The 24,103-nt window shown below is 40.5% G+C and overlaps 1 protein-coding gene across 1 annotated transcript; it reads left to right on the forward strand.

Moving 5' to 3' along the window:
* Positions 1-178: 178 nt before the first annotated feature.
* Positions 179-2,858, forward strand: LOC132594451 (melanoma antigen preferentially expressed in tumors-like). The gene is made up of 3 exons (XM_060292015.1): positions 179-468; positions 1,184-1,510; positions 2,345-2,858. Exons 1-3 carry the CDS (start codon positions 179-181, stop codon positions 2,856-2,858), a joined length of 1,131 nt encoding a protein of 376 aa, XP_060147998.1.
* The last annotated feature ends 21,245 nt before the right edge of the window (positions 2,859-24,103 follow it).

Below are 24,103 nucleotides of genomic sequence, written 5' to 3' on the forward strand. Positions count from 1 at the left end.
ACACAAGTCCATTTTCATTCTATTCCTATAGTAGTGGTCACTTGAGTTGGCCCTATGGTTCACCACATACTTATTCAATAAGTATTTTGTCCACAGCTAACCCTGGAAGCAAACAAGTGACTATAGATACCTTCTCAGGATTTCTAAAAATTCTCCACTCTGAAGCAGGTTTTTGAAGATGGACCAAAAGACCACAGTCACCCTCCTTGAGCTTGCTGCAAAGAGTCTGCTGAATAATGAGCCTGCAACTATCCATGCCCTGAACGAAATCCCAAGAGACCTCTTTGTTCCATTGTTCAACGCTGCCTTCTTGGGTGGGCGTAAGAAGATCCTAAAGGCAATGGTGAAGGTTTGGCCTTTTCGCTGTCTCCATATTGGGTCATTGACCACACGGGAATCATACTATGACATCTTGGAAGCCGTGATTGATGGTCTGCAGATCCTCCCTGCCCAGAACTCTTCCTCTTGGTAAGACTATGACCATTAGAGACACAGGGAGTCAGCAGGAGTGTATGCTGTAGCCTAGGGCAGGGGAATACCTAACGGTCTCCCAACAGTAGCCAGTGGTGAATACTGCAGTCTTTGCAGAGCTGTCGGTCCTTCGGGACTCTATTGCCTTATAGAGTTGATTATAGAGTAGAGGTGTTTGAGGAAACTATGAATGGATTTGAGTGCGATTACACAGAAGTGAAGTATGGGCATTGAGACAGGGAAAGACCGGAGGTGAAGGAGGGGGTGGGGAAAGGATGAAAGACACTGCATTTGTGTGGAAAGAACTTCTTGGTGAATGGCAATGAAGTGAAAACCAGGGTTAAAGTGTTCTGTCCCTGCTTCTCATCATTGATCTTGCTGGGTTATATTAAAATCAGCTGTCTCTCATGTGTTCTGTCTCTTCCTTTCCTTACAGGGGGCCCAAACTGAGGATCCTAGATTTAAGAAGTGATCTGGTCTGTAAGACAATATGCTCTGAGACTGGGACTGCATTCCCTTTCTGTTTTAAGTCATGCATTTACTCTCAGCACTCTATCCTTAAGATAGAAGAAGCTCAGCATAGAGTCAGGTGCCTCGGGATTGGTAATTCTGGGTCTGAGCCTCAGTCAGCTCAGGAACCCATGGAATTACTAGTGGATATTTCCCTCAATTGTACCTTGAGAACAAAGCAATTCCTCTCTTTCATTTGTAGTAAGATTCAGCAGAACGTTGGGTCCTTGCACGTCTGCTGCAGAGATTTGCAAATCGATAGAATGTCTGGGCACAAAAGTATCCTGCAGTTTCTGGATCTGGGGTGCATTGAGAACCTGGAAATGGATCAGGCTAATCTGAGTGAAGTCATCACCCTTTTGGCTCAGATGATCCACCTGAACAGCCTTACTCTGTGTAACATCCCCTTTAAAACTTATAATAGAAGGAAATTCAGATCTTTTCTCCTCTGCCTTGGGCGGCTGGACCATCTCCAGGAGCTGAGCTTGTCTTTCTTCTGCCTCACAGATCAACTGCACAAACTGCTCAGGTGAGGGGGTGAGGAGGAACCTGGGTTCCCTCATCACCTCATTGTTAACACAGAAGAGACCATGCTTGGATCTTCCTAAGCTCCTTGTAACCCATTTCTCTCTTTGCCTCAGCATAGGCACTGCTGGGAGTTTGAACATAGCTGGGGGAGAGAGGGGTACCTTATGTTGAGCAGTAGATGAGGTTAGAAAAGGAAGCTGTGCTCATTCATTCATTCATTCATTCAGTGACCGTGGGCAGATCCTAAAAGAAGTCTGTAAATATATTGGTGAAAAAGACTCAGTCCTTCTCCTATTGGACTTTACAGCTCTCTAGAGAGGAAGGGGAGGCATTCAGATGGAGAAACATTAAGCTATAGGACTAATGCACATGCCCATGGATGGGCCCCAATAGTTAACACTGCCAGATAATTTTGCTCCTGCATTAACCCCCAGGCTTACAACCTGAATGGCGAGCTTGTCATCTGGGTACTAGTCAAAGGAAACCCTCAGTTGGCTGCTTTCCGAGACCCATCCTCGCCAAATAAGTGAATCAGATCCAACACTGATTATGTCGTATATACTAAGTGCATGCAATTTCTTCACTTAATCTTTCCCGCAGTTCTGTATAATAATGACTGCTGTGCACGTTTTCAAGATTAAAACCCTGTACCTCAGAGTGGTAAAGTAACTTTCTCAGGGTCACAAATCTATAAAGTCTGATCCCAAAGTCCACATTGTTAACCACTTATTGCAAACCATGAACACAGTAGTTTATTCTAGAGCCTTAGGTACCTAAAATTTGGGGCTCATTGCCCTCATTCTTCTGAAATAACCTTACATTTTTCTCTCTGTAGAGTTGTGCCACCTCAGTTGGATTCACTGTATCTACCTCACTGTCAGCTTTCTCACAGAGATGTCACTGTCCTGTCCCAGAGCTCTCAGGCCACCCACCTAAGGGTATTGAGTCTCAGTAACAACCACATCTTCTCAGAAGTTTATGAGCCCTTCCAGGCTCTGCTGGAGAAGGTCTCAAGCACCCTGCAACATCTGGTGATAAGCAATTGTATGATAACTGATTCTACTCTCTCTGCCGTCATCCCAGCCCTGAGCCACTGTACTCAGCTCCATGTCCTTAGCTTTGCCTTCAATCCCATTACAATGCCTGTGCTCAAGAGCCTTCTGCAGCACTTGACTTCCTTGATGAAGCTGAAGCATGTGATTTATCCTGTCCCTGTCCATTGCTACGAGGAATGGATTTTTCATGACCGTTTGGACCGACAGAAACTTGCTGAAGTTCAGGCTCAGTTGGAAGCGATGCTGCACGGGGCACAGAGGAACGACATGAAATGGGTCAGTTGTTCAGAGTGATTTCCACAGCACAGGGAGGTGTTTCAACACTGATGTGTGGCCATGAAAGCATTCACTTTTTTTTTTTTTTTTTGCCTGAAGCCCAAGTTTGTAGAGACACATATGTAAAGTTCTACTGTTCTAGGAAACTGGGGTTAGGAACACTGGATATGTAAACTGATCTCTATAAAAGAGGAACTTTAAAACGAAAATAGAGGAATTTGAAAGGTCCGCTGGATCTCTTGCCCACTGCCCTCTACATTTTCTGGTTACTATCCACAGTGTTGGGTATGTGACGTAAGCTGACCCAGTCATGGTACATCATTTCCTTATCCACACTGATTGGTTCACTTATCCATTTATGGGCACTTGACACAAGTCAGATCAATTGAAACTCTTCCTAGAGGTGGTAGTTGTTGAATAATTTTACCCTCTAGGGACCTGCAAACTTCTTGTGTTTCTGATTTCCTCAGGTGGCTTATGAGAAACCGTATGCAACTAAAAGGAAACAAACAAACAAATGTCAACTACCTACTGGTATCTTCATCAGCATATTGCTACCTGATTTCCCAGGTCTCAGACCCCTGGCTCAGTTATTCCTTATTCCACACACATTCACCAAGTATCTGTTATGATTTAGGTACTTTTCCAGGTGCTAAGAAAGATAAAGTCCCTGATCTCACTCAGAGTGTAGACATTCCTATGATTTATCAGTTTCTCTACTCTTTCTTGGAATACTTGGGAAATTATTTATTCCCCCATAACACAGTATTTTTCTCACTTTTTCCCCTCACATAGTCTGCTCAAATGATATTGGTCTTTTTGTGCTGTTGGGTAGCTGCTCAGGCCTCAGGTCATGGCTTAAATGTTACCTCCTCAGATAGGTTTTCTCTTACTTCCCCATTTAAGCAGATTTATTCTGCTGCTGCTTTTGCTTAAGGTACCATGCATATTTCCTTCATGGTACACATTGTTACATATGTATTTGCTCCCTCTGCCCCTCCACTAGAGTTGCACTGCTTAGTATGGTGCCCACTAACCATATGTGGCTTCTGAACTCTAGAAATTTGGCTAATCTCAAATGTGATGTACCCTAGGTGTTGAATGTTCTCTGTGTATCCAAGAATTAGTAAGAAACAAAAGATGTAGAATAACTAATTGATAATTTACGTGTATTGTTTACATGATGAAATGATAACATACTCCATATCAAAGACAGTAAAGATAAAAGAATGTAAATTAAATTCTTTATATACTTACCTGTTAGAATGATAGCATTGTATTTCAAAGACTTAGTAAGAAAAATGTTATAATAATTACGTGTTTATATGTTTACATATCAACATGATAAAACATTGCATTCCAAAGACTAATTGAGAGAAAATAAAGTTAATTAATAGGTTGTTCCTACTGTTTATATGTTGAAATGGTAACATAGAAAATGTCAACGATAACAGAAAAGAATGGAAAAAATAATTAGTATTTTGTGTGTAGTGTTTCCTTGTTGAAATGAAAACAGATTGCATTTTCATTGTTGAAACGAAAACAGATTGTAGTTTAAAGACTTAGTAAGAAAGAAGAATGTAAAAGTAATGAATGTTGTTTACATTGTTTCCTTGTTGAAATGATAGCACACACATTTTAAAGACTCAGTAAAAAATTTTTTACAATTATTTTTTCTTATTGCTTACATGTTGAAGTGATAAACTGCATTTCAAAAACAGAAAATAATGTAAAACTTAATTAATAATTAATAAAAATAGTTAATAACTTGTTGTTACCTCCATTTTGCTACTGCATTTCTGACTTAGAAAGATAAACGTGTTAAATGAATTGTATATGTTGTTGCTTTGTTGAAATGATAACACATGGCATTTCAAAGACATCATAAAATAAGAATGCAACAAGGCCACCGATACCCTGACACCAAAGCCAGACAAAGACACTACAGAAAAAGGAAATGACAGGGCAATATCTTTGATTAATACAAATGAAAAGGTCCTGGACAAAATATTAGCAAAACAAATCCAACAGTATATCAAAAGGACCATACACCATAAATCACGTAGGATTTATTCCAGGGTCACAAGAAAGATTCAACATTTGCAAATCAATCAGTGTGAGACACCACATCAACAAAATGAAAGATAAAAATCACATGATTATCTCAATAGACACAGGAAACTCTTTTGACACAATTGAACATCCATTCATGACAACAACTCTCAACAAAGTGTGTATAGAGGGAACATGTCCCAACATGATAAGGGCATTTACGACAAACCCACAGCCAACATCATAGTGAATGGTGAAAAGCTGAAAGACTTTCCACTAAATTCAGGAACAAGGTAAGGATGCCCACTCTCACCACTTATATTTAACATAGTATTGGAAGTCCTAACCACAGCAATCAGACAAAAAAAGAAATAAAAGGTACCCACACTGGAAGGGACAAGGTAAAACTGTTACTCTTTGCAGATGACATGATACTTTGTATAGAAAGTTCTAAAGCCTCCACTCAAAAACTATTAGAACTAATGAATGAATTAAGCAAACTTTCAGTATCCAACATTAACATACAGAAATCTGTTGCATTTCTATACACTAATAATGAAATATCACAAAATGAAAGTTTTTCTTTTTCATTTTTATTGGAGTATAATTGCTTTACAATGGTGTGTTACTTTCTGCTTTCTAACAAAGTGAATCCGTTATACATATACATATGTTCCCATATCTCTTCCCTCTTGCGTCTCCCTATCCTCCCTATCCCACCCTCCCTATCCCACCCTTCTAGGTGGTCACCAGGCACCGAGCTGATCTCCCTGTGCTATGTGGTGTCACAGTTTACCCTTCCCCCTCCCCATATCCTCAAGTCTAAACTCAGTTTAAAATCACATTGAAAAGAATAAAACACCTAGGAGTAAACCTAACCAGGGACGTGAAAGTCCTATCTGAAAACTATGAAACACTGATGCAGGAAACTGAAGATGAACAAAGAAATGGAAAGAGATCCCATGCTGTGGGATTGGAAGAATTAATATTGTTAAAATGTCCATACTTCCCAAAGTAATCTACAGATTTAATGCAATCACTATCATATACCCATGCCATTTTTCACAGAACTAGAACCAAGAATCCAAAAATTCATATGGAACCACAAAAGACCCCAAATTGCCAAAGCAATCTTGAGAAAAAAAAGGAATGAAGCTGGAGGTATAACCCTCCCAGACTTCGGACTATGAAACAAAGCTAATCAAAACAGCATGGGCCTGGCGCAAAAACAGACACATCGATCAATGGAATAGAATAGACAGTCCAGAAATAAACCCATGCACGTATGGTCAATTAATCTACAGAAAAGGAGGCAAGAATATACAATGGAGAAAAGGCAGTTTCTTCAATCAGTGGTGTTGGGAAAACTGGTCATCTACATGTAAAACAAAGATTAGAACATTCCCTCACACCATACACAAAAATAAAATGGTTTAAACACCTAAATGAAAGACCTCAAAACATAAAACTCCTAGAAGAGAACATAAGCAGAACACTCTTTGATAAAAATCATACCAATATTCCTTTGGATAAATCTCCTAAAGCAAAAGGAATAAAAACAAAAATAATCTAACGAGAACTAATTAAACTTAAAAGCATTTGCACAGGAAAGGAAATCATCAACAAAAATGAAAAGAAAACCCAAGGATTGGGAAAAAATATTTGCAAATGATGTGACCAACAAGGGGTTAATATCCAAAATATATAAACAGCTCATAGAACTCAATGTCAAAACAACAAACAACCCAATGATAAATGGGCAGAAGACCTGAATAGACATTTTTCCAAAGAAGATGTACACGTGGTTAACAGGCACATGAAAAGATGCTCAGCATCGCTCATATTTAGAGAAATGCAAATCACAACAACAATGACATATCATCTCGCACCTGTCAGAATGGCAATCATCAAAAAGTCTACAAATAACAAATATTGGAGAGGATGTGGAGAAAAGGGCATCTTTGTATGCTGTTGGTGGGAATGTAAATTGGTGCAGCCACTATGGAAAACAATATGGAGCTCCCTTAAAAACTAAAAATAAAACTACCATATGATCCAGCAATTCCACTCCTGGATACATTTACAGAAAAATAACAAAAGTGTTGATTTGAAAGGTTCATAGCAACACTATTTACAATAACAAAGATATGGAAGCAACCCAAGTGCCCATCAACAGACAAATTGATAGAAAAATATGGCATATATACACACACAATGGAATATTACTCAGCCATAAAAAGAATGAAATTCTGCTATTTGCTGCAATATGGATGGACCTAGACAATATTATGCTTAGTGAAATGTCAGATATAGAAAGACAAATACTGTATGATACCACTTGTATGTGGAATCTAAAAACTAATACAAGTGAATGCATATGCACAATGGAAACAGACTCGCAGATATAGAAAACAAATTTTTGGTTACCAAAAGGGAGAGGGAAGGTAGGAGGGACAAATCAAATTAGGGGCATGGGATTAAGAGATACAACTACTATGTATAAAATGGGAAAGCAACAATGATATACTGTATAGCACAGGGAATTATAGGCATTATCTGATAATAACTTGTAGTGGAGTATAATCTGAAAAAATGCTGGATCACTCTGCTGTACACCTAAAACTAATATAGTATTGTAAATCAACCATATTCCAATTAAAAGAAGAGAAAGGATACAAAATTATTTAATAATATGTTCATATTGCTTACATATTGAGATAATGCACTGCATTTCAAAGACTTACCAAAAAAAAAAAAAGAAAACTAATTAACCATGGTGGTTAGCACCATGCTTACATAAAACATCTCTAGTTATGCCAGTCTGCTTTAAGATGATAACAGCTTAACTTTGATCATATGCAAAATCGCTACACTTTTACCTCTTCCCACCTCATTTTATGTTATTGATGTCCCAGTTTGTATCTTTTATATTGTGAGCACTAATGAATTAGTGCAACTGTATTTATTTTTAATACTTTTGTCTTTCCGTTTTTATACTAAAGTTAAAAGTGTTTTATCCACCACCATTACAATGTTGGAGTGTTCTGAATTTGACTATATGCTTACTTTTACGTATGAGTTATATGCTTTCGTAGGTTTTCATGTTGTTAATTTTTTGTTTTCACTCAAAGAACTCCCTTTAGCATTTTTGTAAGGCAGGTCGAGTGGTGAATAACTCCCTCAGCTTTTGCTTGTCTGGGAATGTCATCATCTATCTTTCATTTCTGAAGGACGGCTTTTCTGAATAGAGTATTCTTGGTTGTCGGTTGTTTTCTTTCAGCACTTTGAATGTATAATCCCACTCTTTCCTGGACTGCAAGGTTTCTTTTCAGAAATCTGATAGCCTTATGCTGTTCCCTTGTATATGACAAGTGGCATTTCTCTTACAGACTTTACAATTCTCTCTTTGAAAAGGGAACCCTCTTACACTGTTGGTGGGAATGAAAATTGATACAGCCACTATGGAGAAAAGTATGGAGGTTCCTTAAAAAATTAAAAATAGAACTACCATATGACCCAGCAACACCACACCTGGGCATATACCCTGAGAAAACCATAATTCAAAAAGTACATGCACCCCAATGTTCATTGTAGCACTATTTACAATAGCCAGGACATGGAAGCAACCTAAATGTCCATCAACAGAAGAATGGATAAAGAAGGTGTGGTACGCATATACAATAGAACATTACTCAGACATAAAAAGAAACGAAATTGTGCCATTTGCACAGACGTGGATGGACCTAGAAACTGTCATACAGAGTGAAGTAATTCAGAAAGAGAAAAACAAATATCATAATATATACCTTATATGTGGAATCTAGAAAAATGATACAGATGAACTTATTTGCAAAGCAGAAATAGAGACACGGATGTAGAGGACAGTCATATGGATACCAGGGTGGGAAGGGGGGGTGGGTTGAAATAGGAAATTGGGATTGACATATATACACTACTATATATAAAATAGATAACGAATGAGAACCTACTGTATAGCTCAGGGAACTCTACTCAATGCTCTGTGGTGACCCAAATAGGAAAGACATCCACAAGAGATGGGATATATGTATGTGTGTGTGTGTGTGTGTGTATATATATATATATATATGGCTGATTCACTTTGCTGTTGAGCAGAAATTAACACAATATTGTAAAGCAACTATACTCCAATAAAAATTAACTTTTAATAGAAATGGGAAAAATTCTAGATTGTTGTAAGTATTCAAAATAAATAAGTAAAATATAAAGACAGTTAAGCAAAGAAAAACAATTCTTTCCTTGTCTTTGATATTTTTATTATAATGTGTCTTCATATAACCTCCTATGAGATGAAACTGTTTGAGGACTTTTGAGTTTCGTGAACTTGGGGGTCCATGTTGCTCCCACGAGTTGGGTGGTTTTCAGCCATTATTTCTATAAATAAAATCCCCCCCGCCTCTCTCTCTCTCTCCCTTCCTCCTCCTCCAGGGTCCCCATCATCCATATATGAGTCCACTTAATGGTGTTTTAAAAATCCCATAGATTTTCCCCAATATTTTTCATTCTTTTTTTTCTCCTCTGATTAGATAACTTCAAATTACTTCTTTTTGAGTTCATACATCTTTTTCTTCTGCTTGATGAAGTCTGTTGTTATAGCTCTCTGTTATATTTCTAAATTCATCCATTGTATTCTTCAGCTCCATAATTTCCTTTTGGCTCCTTTTTGTGATTTCTATCTCCTTGTTGACTTTTTCATTTTGTTCAGGTATTGCTTTTCTGATTTCACTGAGTTGTATTGTAGCTGGCTGGGCATCTTTAAAACAATCATGTTGAATTCCTTGTCAGGCAATTCATGGACCTCCATTTCTATGGGGTCAGTTACTGGGAAATTATCTTGTATCATTGGTAGGGTGTTGGGCTTCCTATATTTTTCCTGCCCCTGAAAATCTCGTGTTGGTGTCTTCACATTTAAGGAAGGAATCTCCTCCATCAGCCTTTACTGACCTTTATCAGGAGAGAAACACCTGCAACACTCAGCCAAGCTAGGGATACTGGGGGTTCCCTGAGGCCTTTTCTGTGGATTCACCAGCTCTGCCCCTCTTGCTCCATCTTGTGAAGGAAGTGTTTGGATGATACACGCCTTTTCTCAATTGCACAAAGCCGGGACACATGCTGACAGCCTCCTGTTTATTTTCCCCATTTCGGTACCCTGAAGTGTTTAAGGTATGTCTGTTCTCACCATCCAGCAGAGTGGTGCCAGTTCTCTTTATGCACATGTGCATGATCTGTTGAGGCATGAGTGCACCTTCTGCAGGGGTGTCCACGGAATGCCGGTTCTAAGGGGGACCGGCATATAGAGTGCTGGATATGCTCATGGGCAAATTGAGGCTTCTGTAGGTGATGGGTCCTATGAGGTTTGTAAGGTACAGTCTGTGAGGCAGTTAGTAGAACTGCAGCCCTTTCTTGAGCTTGGTGCCCTGTTTGCTGTGAGCCTTTGCCCTTTCCCCTTCTCCTTGCTATCCCAAGACTATTCAGCCATGCTCATCACCTCTGGGTTCTGGGTTTGGGCAAGAAAGAAGTGGGATTCCTGGGCAGCGTCTAGCACCACTGGGTATTCAGGTGCTCACCACATTCTCACTATCTCCCATGGGAGGAATTGCAGGCCTAGTGCATCTATCTAAGCATTGATATGTGTAGCCTTGCGGGAAGTTTGATATTGGTAGGGTGAAGCTGTTCTTCCTACTCTCTTCAACGTGTCTGTTCTTGGAATTTTTTTTTTAAAGGATCAGGGTGTTGGGGCTTCCTCACTTGATACTGGGGCCCCCACAAAAACACTCTCGCCCATGGCTGATTAGGCAAAATGTTTACTTGGAGACTCCTATTCTGCCAACTTCCTGACGTCACACTCTAGAACTATGATTTGAATGGAAAAATGTTTGAGTGGATAAAAAGAAGCAGCCCAGGAAAAAGTTCATTCTCGACTAGGACTATGAAAATCTATGAACCACAATTTTATTTTCAATGGTTTTCACGTGGATGGGGTTTCCGAATTGTACTGGAGAGTCATATCATGACAAAAGACACAGCTTATGAATAAGCACCCTGTACAGAATCCTTATCTTCTCACTTCTCTCCATCCTTTGCCCAGAAGAAATTTTAATTGTGGATGTAATTTCCTATTTCCATGCTATGGTAATCCTCACAGGATAAGCCTCTTATTCGACCTATTATATTCAACCTAGGGCTGTAGAATTTTACATCACGATGGTTGGTGGGTAGGGATATTCAACTCTACGCCACAGTACAGTAACTGCAACCGTTTCTCTTCTTTCGAGGTGGATGGACCTAGAGTCTGTCATACAGAGTGAAGTAAGTCAGAAAGAGAAAAACAAATACCGTATGCTAACACATATATATGGAATTAAGAAAAAAAAAACGTCATGAAGGACCTACGGGTAAGATGAGAATAAAGACACAGACCTACTAGAGAATGGACTCGAAGATATGGGGAGGGGGAAGGGTAAGCTGTGACAAAGTGAGAGAGTGGCATGGACATATATACACTACCAAACGTAAAATAGCTAGCTAGTGGGAAGCAGCCACATAGCACAGGGAGATCAGCTCCGTGCTTTGTGACTGCCTGGAGGGGTGGGATAGGGAGGGTGGGAGGGAGGGAGACAAAAGAGGGAGGAGATATGGGAACGTGTTTGTATGTGTGGCTGGTTCACCTTGTTGTAGGGCGGAGGCTGGCACACCATTCTAAAGCAACTGTGCTCCAATAAAGATGTTAAAAAAACAAACAAAAAAACCACTGACAGTAAACTTACGTCCATATATCTTAACGAATTTCAAAAAGGAACAAAGAGAAACAGGTTCTGAATGCAATTTCCATAATGATACAGCCCCATGTGACGCTGTCTCCTGTGTACTGTTGCTAGGTAAGTCAACTTTGCTTTCTGAAAGTAAAGTCACATACGACATCTAGTTTAGTTGTACATATGTGTGTTAGAACAAGAAGAATTTGAGTATTTACCTTTAGGTAAACAGCATCACAACTGTTCTGTTGCTCCCCTTTCCCAATTCTCTGTGTTAGATAAAGCCACTCCTCCTCCTAAAACCACAGGCACCAACTCCCAAAGTGGCCACCTCAAAACAAAAAAGATAAAAGAAGGAAAATTTGTTTCCGTGAAATCCTGCCAAATCACATGCAAGAGAAATGGTTTATCATGCTGCCTAAACACAGTGCCTGATAAATGTAATGCCTAAACTGGACCCCAGATACACAGATCTTTAACCATAGAGTTTCTTCCCCGCCCCCGTGATATATAGTAGAGCGTGGTGACAGGGCCCCACTGATGTAGCTAAATGTTTTCAAAAGGTCCTGAGGAACTCCGGATCGTCATCTCAGAGAAAGAATGATTGATTTGAGTTATCAGGTCTGACAGGAGCAAAATCTGACTTAAGAGGGATAATGAGGAGGCCAGAATTGGACTTTTGGTCAAAAAAGTTGACCCCAATCACCATCAGGTGAGCATAGATAGGCTCGATAAAATTGTTCTGCATCTTGCACTGTTGATCTGCTCATCTGTATCTAATTATAACAACTATATCAGGTCTTGGCATCAGATTCCATCCTATGACTACATGGAGATGTTTCCTAAATCCAGCGTAAAGTTTCATAATAGGCTCTATTTTAAATAAAGATATGCCTCCTTTTTTGTCTCTTGAATTTATGTGTCCCACAAATAATTCTTCACAGTTACATGAGACACAGTGACCTGCACGAATAACTGTCTTCTCTTACAATTCTTTACACCAAACTAGGACATTTTTCAGTAGGCCTAGAACCACAGAGTCTCTTGTCTTTCTTAATACCTCAACTTTAACCACAGTGGAAAGTTTGATCTGTTGCATTTTCTTCAGCTCATTTATGCAGCCATGCCACATTGCAGGAACCTAGCAAAATAATCCAAACAATGTAAAGCATCGTTTACCGAGGCCAGCAAACCAGAAAGATCAGATCACACTTATTTTGGACATACTGATGATCCTGCAGCTTCCCACACAAATCAGCAAAATAGGTGTTTCTGGATTTGCAATAAAAAAAACCCTACAATATATATTGTCCTACTCCTTTCTCTGTTCTTTCTGTGCAGACACAGACGGAATATGCACTGTAAACCCTAATGAATTCAGATTCCACTCATTTGTAATTGTTGTAATTCAGGCACGGGGAGTATGGTGACTAAACTTTATGATACCTTCTTTTCAGTGTTTATTTAAAAGAAGGAAATGTTTTCAGCTATCATCAAGCAATTCATAAACAACTCATATACACATATTTCACATATCAGAGATACGTTTATATCTATACACAAACCTTAAATAGAGGCCATGAAATAGAGTCAAATTTGACTGGGTCTAATTAGCGTGGCATCCCAAAGAGCTCTCTCAAGATCTCAACTTTTCAGTAAGTGGGGCTGATTTGCCAGATTTTCTGAAGTAGTTAGGGTGTACCCAATGTTACCTTCTGGTGAGGAACCTGGTGGGTGAGCAGAACACAGAGTCTGGAGCCAGACGGCCTGTGGGCCAGTCCTGGTGTGCCACCTGCAATATCCGTGATCTCTTAGTCAAGTGATTGATTTAATACCTCTGGACTTCAGTGTTCGCATCTGGAAAGTTCTGTAACAGTACGTAATCTATAGAGTTACCTCTCTTAAATGAGTTATCCTTCTCAAGTGCATGGCCCGCAGTAATCACTATACACTTTGCCTCCGAAATTAACAACTACAACTCATTAGATTTGGTTTAATTTCCTTTAGCCCTGCCTGAAACGGAAGTCAACAGCGCTTACCTGTACCCACTGCTTAGGCTCTTAACAGTACTTTCTACAGCATGCCCAGGACTGTGGTTTGGGGGAGGACTTATTCCATCCTCATGTGTTAATTTGTTATGTGTTAAATTTCATGTGCTATGGGGCGGGAAAAAAAGCACATAAAATTAACACGTTAGAGTGGGGTGGGTGTATGTAAAGCCCAAGCTTGTGCGCTTAGAAGGTCACTCGGAGGCACCAGCATCACAGAGCAGATGAGGAATGTGGGCAATCTCAGATCTCCTGTTCTCCCGAAGGTAATGTTCCCCTGAAACTTGCAGATCAAGTAGAACCCTACTGTCATTGGACCCTACTGTCATTGGACCCTACTGTCAGAAAGCTGACTCAGCCCTCCCAGGCACATGAGATTTGTGGGATCCTAAAGCTGCGGATCATGTGGCTGCTGCCATCCTGTGGACAATAGTTACCAGCCCTTCCTGTCTGGTCAGAACCCTAGGCCCTTAAACCCAAAGGGCATGTGGTCTCTTTGGCCCTGTTGCCGCCATGACCCTGTGGTAGCTCCAGCCCTTCAAGTCACTAGAGCATGGTGGACTCCTGAACCCTGCGTGTCATGTGGCTCCTTCTCTCATGTGACCCTGACTAGCTACCAGCATGTGGTAACCTCAGCTGATGTGATCTACTGCTTACGGTTATGTGGATGCTATGATCTGGTACCCTTCCCAGCAGGGTACATGTCAAGTTCAGCAATCTCCATCACATGAAGGTTGTGGGCTACTAAACGCTGTATATCCATGTATGGGCAACAGTGTGTCTCCTACCACACGTGGCACCCAAAGTTCTTCCACTCATGTCAGCTCTGCAGCTTCTGAACCACTCGCTGTTGGTCAAGTGGACCTTATGGTCATTGCCATCATGTGGTCAGGTGAGACTCAGGCCTCTCAGTCACGTGAAGATTGAGGGCTCTTCAGTTCGGTGGTTCAGGTGGTCCCCGAAATCATGTGATCACCTACGGTCGTGCAGGAGGGTCTGCTCTTTAAGAGTGGGGAGGGTCTATTCAACTGCAGTTCGGCTTAACCTCCAGAAGAGTCAGACCCATAGGTGCAGAAGACCTTTAGAGATGTGGTGGGCGCTCTGGCTGAGGGGGGACTTTGAGGAGACTCTGGCTCAGATCCCAACCTTTCCACCAACTTTTATATCCTGCCGCGGTGGGTGGTACTCGGGTAGGAGGTGCCCCCGCCGATACTAGTTTACTCAGGGAACTGGGCTTTTAGAGGCGCCCAAGCAATGTCAGATCGAGGTCCGGCAAAGAGCCAAGGGCCCGAGAGAGAGTGTGGGACGGAGGTGGGGGGCGGGAGGGGGCTTCTGGATACGGCCTAACTGTTGTACAGCTGGCAGAGAAAGCCTGTGGGTGTGTGCGACCTGAACCTGGACTTACGGGAGCAGCTGCTGGTAGAGAGTGAAGTGGAGGAGGAGAATGGCCTGGCCTGGGTGGGTGGGGCGGCCGTGGACAGGGTGGCTGGGGTTCATGGACTTGGATGTCATCTCTCAGCAGCAGGGTCCTGGCCTGTCATGAAAAGTGGTATTGAATGAGTCAAGTTGAGCAGATAGCGAGATTGTGTTTACATTTATGGGGGAGAAATACTTCTTGATACATGGCTCAAGAATATTGTCACTTGTGATAATTTATATTACATGATGCTTAAATAATCCACTTTATTTTTCTCTCACTTCAGCATTTCCAAGCTTGTTCTGCAAAACACTAGGGCCACAAAAAACAGCAACAACGAAATTGGACTCTACTTCAGAGACGTGTGGAACATACAGGACTGGAGGTAAATGAATTTCCATACCATAGGATGTTTTTTAGATAATATGCTAATATGCAATATGAATGTCAAAGGCAAGGATAGTTTCCCCAACTTATGCGGGGATGATACATTTTTCCACAGAGCATCGGAGGAACGAGTGTTGCCAGAAAATATTCTGGGAAGACCTGTCCACACTAAATCTCCTACCACTTTAAAACCTTGTGCCTTTGCTTACTAAGAGCAAGAGAATGTATGTATATAATTATTATAATCTATTCTTCTTCTCTTTAAGAAATTACTTATTGCTCTGAAATGCATTTTATCTTATCTCATCAGCCAGTCTCCCTCCTGCTTAAATCTATTCACTTTTTAGTCTTCAGAGGTAACCTCAATTTCTAAACATATGTCTGCTAGCGTGGTGGCAAAGACAAGTGCGTAAGTGCACATCCTTAAGCAGTCTTCTCTATAGCAACAAATATACTGCCCCGCTCTGGAAAGAAAAGTACAACTTACCTGTCAGGATGAGCAGACACAATACCTCTCATTTTATACAAATATCCTACAGTTTTCAAAAACAGTTTTATTATTATGTAATAATTAAAGCTGCCATGTTTTGAGTCCCTATTATATGTCAAGCACTGTGATAACCTTGTCATGTAAGTTAAGTCATTTCACCCTCAGAAAAATCCTGAGAGGGTGTTATTTCAGTTGGCAGATGAGATTCGTGAGTCAGGAGAGGCTGAGCTATGCTGTGGTCATAGACAATCCCCAAATATCACTGGCTTATTCCTCACTCCCACTACATGTCCATGGCAGGTGCACGTCCATCACAGGATGGTGGATGTCGGAGATCTGATCTCTTCTTACTAGAATGACTTGGAGACTGAACCCGACAGAGCAGCCACCATCTAGAAAGTTGTCATTCGCTGTGCCTGAGGGGAAGAAGGCCCTGGGCCTGGAGGGAGGTCTCACACCAACAACCATATGTTGTGGCCCAGAATTATTTCACATATCACTCAAACCCATTATCCAGAACTAGTCACATTTATGGCCCCGCCCAAACCAAGGGGATAAAGCAAGAAGTACAGTTCTGCCAGGGGCCTGGAACAGGGGAGAAATGGAAACACTTGACAAACAGGACCACTGACTGCTGTATGACGCAACTGAAATGCAGAGAGATTGAGTACTTGCGTAAAGTCACATGGGCAGTACGGGACAGAGCAGGATTTGAATCCAGACAGGTATGTTTTCAAAGTCGATGTTCTTTACATACTCTTTTCTAAATTGTATGCTATTCTCTTAAATGAAATACGTGTATACCCTTGACCCCTGAACAACACGGGGGTTGGGGACGCCGACCCCCTGCATAGTCAAAACTCTGCAGATAACTTTTGAGTCCCCCCAAAACGTAACTACTAATAGCCTACTGTTGACTGGAAGCCTTCCCGATAACATAAACAGTGGATCAACACATATTTTGAGTGTTATATGTGTTACATATTGTATTTTTGCAATAAAGTAAGCCAGAGGAAAGAAAATGTTATTAAGAAAATCATAAGGAAGAGAAAATACATTTACAGTACTGTACTGTATTTATTGATACCGAAAGTTTGCATCATCTGCTTACAAAATGAATTGTCTGTCCGTCAGTACACACATCAATAATGTCTTATATGATACAAAATATTCTAGATGTTATATGTACTACTAACACTAGACACCAAAAGTAGAAAGATCGGGTGGAAAAGGAATTCATATTTTTTTTACAGGTATAGGGATTCGTGCACTGATAACGAAGAAGCAGCAATATGATTGCTTTATGGTTGTCTACTGGGATAGATACCATTTCTTCATGCAAGCCTAGACCATACACTAATGAATGAATCATTATAAAACTTTTATGGCATACAGTATCACAGTCATCTTCATGATACAGCATTGGAAACATTGCTATACTAAAAAAACACATACCAGTGGTGATGATAGGCTGATGTGTAGTTTCTCCAATTATGAGACAGAGACAGAGAGAGACAGAGAGACAGAGAGACAGAGAGACGTACTGTACGGGTATGTAATTCTTTGAAAGCAAAGTTATAAAACAGTAAGAAAACTAACACGTCATTAATTTTTTATTAAATATCACTCACCTTATGCCTGTGTAAGGATAGGCTATCCACTTCAATACCTGTCTTGTACACGATGTTCTACACGAGTACTTTTTATACATTTGTTGAAAAAATGCCAGTATAAGCAGACCCGCGCAGTTCAAACCCTGTTGTTCCAGGGTCAGCTGTACTTAGCAGTAGTGCTCCAGTTCCCTCTTCCTTAAACATCTGATGTGCCAACAGTGGAACTGAATACACGTGGTGGCAGTGGCAGCACTGCAAAGCTGTGGGCCTCTTCCAAACAGATGAATGGCTTGGATACTTGAGTGTTCATTATATTCAAACATAAAAATTAGAAAATAAAGCATGGTGGTAGATGAAAAGCCTGTTCATGGATCATTTACTTTATAAAATTTAATCTGTCTTTCCACACTTTTCAAGGAAAAATAAGAACAGAAATGAACGGAACTGATAACAGATATGACAGAGACCAACAACAATAAAAAAATGCCAGCTGCAAGCACTTTAGAAAGATAAGATAATAAGGAAACATCTGGCAACAAGGGTCAAGAAAATTAGAGATATGGCACGGAGAAGCCACTCTGAAATGAGAAAAGCTGCCACACTTTCAGTTTCAGCAAAGATTCAAAAGATACAACAGTGTTATGGAAAAGATATGCTGATAAATCTAAAATTTAGAGAAAACAGATCAATCCCAGAGAAAAACATGATTTTCCATGCTAAAGAAACAGAAAATCTTAATATTATTAAACGTATTCTTGACAAAGAATACACAAGGCGGCAAAATTATTAGCCAATCTCAGTTAGTTACACAAATGCAAAACGTATACATAAATTAATAGCAAGCTAAATCCTGCCACAGCGAAGACAGGAAACACAGTATGACAAAGTCGTGTTTAATCCCAAGCATGCCACATTGGTTTAACATTAGGAGATCTGTGAAGTTAACTTAGCCCATTAGTGAAATAAAGGAAGGAGGATTATCACAAAATATTCAGTAAAAAAAGACCTACAAAAATTGAAACAACCAATCAGCAGTAAAACTGACAATAACAGGAATTCTCAGCAATTCATAAATTGAAAGATGTTTCTTTAGACTGACAACAGATATTAAAAATAGGGTAAACTACATCAAACATCATACTTAATAGCGAAATGTTGGAAGCATTCCCTTTAAAATCAGAAGAGAGACAAAGATGACTTACATGACCACTTTGTTTTAGCATCATACTACATCTCCTAGGCAGTACAGTGAGCCAGAATGTATATATGCATCTATACACATGGGAATTAATAAATGTGTACAAGGGAAAATAAAGCTGTCAAGATAACATAGTTACCTTCATGCAAATTCAAGAGACGCTAAGGAAACTAAGATTAATGATAGAGATTAATAAGTTTGTTGAGTATAAGACTAATATACACAAGATAATTGTAACAAATAGAAAGTACCATTTCCATTCGGAATATACCATTTACAGAAGCAAAAATTATAACGTTCTATAAAATCAACTATGAATCGGATTCCATTGGCAACTCTTCTGACATACATGAACACTCATAAGCTTTCCTGTTCTTTAGTGACCAAAAAGCTAAAAACATGAAACCAGTGTGTGTGTGTGTGTGTGTGTGTGTGTGTGTGTGTGTGTACACATTAACCAGAACCCCTTACAGCTCGGGTTCTAAATGGGATATCGGTGGTTTCAAGCATATGCACCATCCTGAGACTTGGAGGCGTAACTGAATGACATGGGAGCCGTGTATGGCTCAGTGACATGGTCAACTGTGTATGATGGGAGGGATCTCTGGTTCTTATGGAGCAGTCACAGCAGAGTGCCTGGAATGCATACATGTCAGTTAGCACACAGGCAGCAGTGGTGTTTCAGCTATAGCAGTCCCAAAGCGTGAGTGGACTTCCCCTGGCTGCATAGCATCCAAGCCGGCTTTTCTGGCCCTCACAGAGTTTTTGTCAGCTATGGAATATATTTTATTAAGAGCGTCTTATTTTTATAAAATAGCTATTAGAACGAATAGCTGGCATAGGCAAGTGGGAACTTTGATTGAAAGAGTACTTGACACCAAAATTGGTTGCAAGCCAGGGCCCCTGAAGGAAGTGGGAATCTGAAAAAAGGTATTTGGCGTAGGTGGATCTGAAGACAGTAAGGATCCAAGTGACATTAGAGGATGAAATATTGGTGTTCCATGGCACACAATGGTGAAACAGTTGCAGGAGTTGTTGCCTGTGGTCACTTGAATGAAATGCCTTTGAAGTCAATGTGTCGGTGGACCAAACAGATGCTGTTAGGGACTCACAGGATGCTCCCTTCCCCACAGCACTGAGAAACACATTAGTGCAGAGGGCATCTTCATCTTCGAAGTGTTCTGAAGTGGCTGACTTATGTAGGCCACAGATGAGATGGGAGATCCCCTCATTTCAGTGGGGATGTTGTGGTCCTGGAGTTGCAGGCCCAGTAGGAGCACTTAACCTCCTGCCTCAAGGTGAGTGCTGTTTACCTTAATAAGCAGCAAGGCTGGAAGGGTAGTCACATTGGTTTGACCTACAGCAATCGTTGAAGGTGGCTAATTGATCAACAGATCCCTTGGATCTTGAAATATCTGAACATACTCCAAAGTTGCATTTGATCAGTGTAAAAATAAATATAGATAAGTATTTATTTATAATAAAATATAAGAACATAAAAATAAATAAATCAAACTCTAGATCTGGTGACTCGAGCTATCGTGATGGCGAATGGTAGTCCCTTACTCAATTCCCACACTTGACCCAGAACACGATGAATGAGTGGACTACTAAGGAAGGACCCTACCGTGAAGTCGCAAGTAACTACAGTAAATTTTCTTCACAGGCTTAGCCAAAGGGACCATCAGCCATTTACTGCTGTTACTGTGCATTTGCTTTAAGGACACATGCTCTTAAGCCAGAGCTCAAAAAACTTTCCCTGGAAAGGGCCAGATGACCAATATTTGAGGCTTTGCAGGCCTTTCAGTTTCCGATGGAGCTACTCAGATCTGCATTGTAGAGCAAAAGCTGCCACAGACACAGCATGGCTGTCTTCCTATAAAACTTTATATACGGACAGGGACATGTGAATTTCAAATAATTTTCACATGCCGGGAAATACATTCTTCTTTGGATTATTTTAACCATTCGACTATGGAAAAACATTCTTAGCTTGCAGGTCATACAGAAACAGGCTTGTGGACCACAGTTTACCAATCCCCACTGTAAGCTAATGGAATCACTAGGTCCCCAAAAAGAGCACTGAGTAGAAAGTCAGCAAAGTGAGGTGGCAGGCATTCCTAAGGTCTTCTGCCAAGCATAACCCCAAAGCTGATGCCTTTTAACATAGTGGTTTTCAACCTTGGTTGCACACTGCAATCACATGACGAGTTTTAAAAATGTGATTGTTTGGGTCTGCCCCCAAATCTGTTTTAATTGTTGTGGGTGTAGGCTGGCGCTAGTGACTTTTTCAATCTTCCCAAGTGACTCTAGTGTGTAAACGAGGTTGAGAACTGCCTGAACAATTTAAATGATAAGAGTGCAAGTATTTTACAATATTTAGTTTAAAAATCTTATAATCATGGTTTTGGAAAAATAACATTCCAATAATGAATACATAGAATATTCCAATCATAATAAATACATAACTGTGCTGGAAAGTATGAAATAAGAATTCCCATGTAATAAACAGAGAATGCTCTCCTTCTAGGAAGGAAAGAAGGAAGGGAAGGAGCAAGCGAGGGACAGAGCGAGCGAGGGAGGGAGGGAATGGGAAAACACAGCGGTAAGGCAGGGGCCACCAGTGCTAGGGTCAGGGAGGAAGGCTAGAGCCCAGAGCCAGGTATGGGTTAAAGCCAAACACCCAGGAGCCCAGGGCTGACTCGACAGTGAAGTCTTCTCTTCAGGAGATGGTCACAACACAGGGTAAGCGTGGAAGGGACAGAACAAACGTAACATATGGAGTGATTGGTACTGAGGGAACAGGAAAAAGAGAAAAGGCTGGAAAAGACCTAAAGATAGTATTTCTCTAGAGAGATAATGGAGTGGTAAAGGTTGAAATTATATCCATTGTATAAGAAAAGAACACTGACCAGGAAGATGGCTGATTGAACACGAGGTTGGACTTTCACTTCCTCCTGAAACTTGATTAAAACAACATTAAAGGTAAACAAATCAATACAATGGTATATTACCCAGCAATAAAAAGGCAAGAACACGGGTGGATCTCAAGAAAAAAAAATTATGTTAAGTTAAAGAAGCCAGACACAAAGGAGTACAGGATGTGTGATTCTATTTATACGGAATTCTAGAGCAGGAAAAGCTAATATATGGAAATGGAAAGCAGATCAAAGTTTGCATGGGGCCAGAGGAAGAAGAGGAGATTAACTGGGAACCTTTAGGGAGTGTGGTATGTGTTCTATATCTTGATTAAGCTGGCGGTTAGCCCTAACCCCTGATTCTTACATGTAAGGAACCGCGGATCAGGAAAAGTTGGGTGAGTCATGTAAAGTGTTGCAGCTTATTAATCAGCGAGGAGATACTCATATCTGCTTATCAATGATAAATTGTCCTTGTTATGCTGCGTAAGGAGCCAACAGGTATAGTGCTTCACCCTAAGCACCTGGGAAGACGCTGACCCAGACACAAACATCCTTTTATACAAGCAAAGCATACATCTGAACGAATAACAATTCTGCATTCCAGTCACCCATTTATAAACAGATGACACGCTCACGCATTCCTTTGCCTTGACTTCTTAATGTTTATAATTACACATAAAAACATAAGCATTCATTAATATCTTCTTCTGAGGAACCATACTGTAATATACAGTTTTATACTCTGACTTTTTTTTCTTTCACATTGTATCATGAGGTGTCAGGAATATTCTATCTTGCTTTTGTAACCTACCACTTAAACCCAAACTGTTTCCTTTTTTTTAACATCTTTATTGGAGTATAATTGCTTTACAATGGTGTGTTGGTTTCTGCTTTATAACAAAGTGAATCAGTTATACATATACATATGTTCTCATATCTCTTTCCTTCTTGGATCTCCCATGAGACTTGCAGCCATATTCACGGTGCTTTTGGCTGGTCCCAGGGGTCATAATATGGATCTTGTTCTCCCCCAAAACTGTGATTGTGCCTTCTGACCTCTATGGAGGACCTCTGAGGGAATGGCACAGAGGATGAGTTTTGCTTCCCACTGCCCCTCCCAGGCACGGAGTGGCTTTCTCAGTTGCGTCTCTCAAAAACATCTAAAAACGTACCGTACCCATAGCTGCCTGGGGCAAGGGAAATAAGATAAGTCAAGCAGCAGAGAGCCCGCAAAGCCTGTAAAGGGTGAGGGTGATGAGGAAAATTCTTGGGGGAATAAGAGTTTTGAAGGCATAGCATAGATTCCAGAGTGCAATGCATAGGCACAAGGTAGGACACAGGCTCAGAAGGTCTGACAGGAAGCCAGGCTTGCACATGTGGCTGACCTTTGGGCTCCTCAAAAGCAGGAGGTGAAGGCTAAGGCAGAGTTGGAGGCAGCCTGGCTAAGCATTGGTGGAGTGCCCCCGATCAGAAGCCAATCTGCAAAGACTAGACAATATTGTTTTCCTTTCCTTTTTGGCTCCAGGCCCTTCAGGAAATCTCTGTCAAGTCACTCTCTGACCACTGATAAAACAGAAGGACAACTTCCGTGAGCACATATCACAAGGATTTCAATCATTGCAAAAATACATATTCCAATGTGTGTATATACTACAATTTGTTTATCCACTCATCCCTTGATGGACAGATGGGTTGTTTCAACCTTTTGAATATAATGAATAATGCTGCTGTGAGCATTCACGTACAATAATTTGTTTTGGCGCCTCTTTCAATTCTTTTGGGTGTACACCTAGGAGTGGAGTAGCTGGGTCATATGGTACTTCTGTGTTAAATTTTGTGAGGAACCAACAAACTGTTCTCCACAGCAGCGAAACCAGTTGTATCCCCACCAACAATGTACAGAAGTTCCAATTTCTCCACATCCTCACCAAAGTTCATCTTGTTATGTTCCTTAAAAAAAAAAGCTATAGGCAATGTAGTAGGTGTGAAGTGGCATCCTATTGTGGCTTTATTTTGCGTTTACCTAACAACTAATAGATTTTCCTCTGATCATTGCTTTTGCTCTGTCACACAGGTTTTGGTATGCTGTGTTTCCATTTTCAATTGTCTACACGTATTTTTAAATTTCCCAACTTGACACATGATATATGTAAACCCATCTAGCTGGGACATAAAGGAGTTTTGATGCATGCACTTTAAATCCCATTGTTATCCCATTTTTGTGCAGAATCTTCACGTTTTATAAATGGAAAAAAAGTGTATAAAAAACCCACTTGTTTGGGTTAGAAGGTGCCTCCTCCTTGGGGACGAAGGCAGGGACGTTGAGGCCTGGACCTACTGGCT

This window comes from Globicephala melas, chromosome X (assembly GCF_963455315.2).
Source record: "Globicephala melas chromosome X, mGloMel1.2, whole genome shotgun sequence".
NCBI lineage: Eukaryota > Metazoa > Chordata > Mammalia > Artiodactyla > Delphinidae > Globicephala > Globicephala melas.

Bases quoted from the DNA above. Each gene is read 5' to 3' on its own strand.
- LOC132594451 (XM_060292015.1), top strand. From the start codon at position 179: ATGGACCAAAAGACCACAGTCACCCTCCTTGAGCTTGCTGCAAAGAGT. The intron at 469-1,183 runs GTAAGACTATGA...TTTCATTTGTAG, and splicing joins GCCCAGAACTCTTCCTCTTG to TAAGATTCAGCAGAACGTTG. The intron at 1,511-2,344 runs GTGAGGGGGTGA...TTCTCTCTGTAG, and splicing joins CAACTGCACAAACTGCTCAG to AGTTGTGCCACCTCAGTTGG.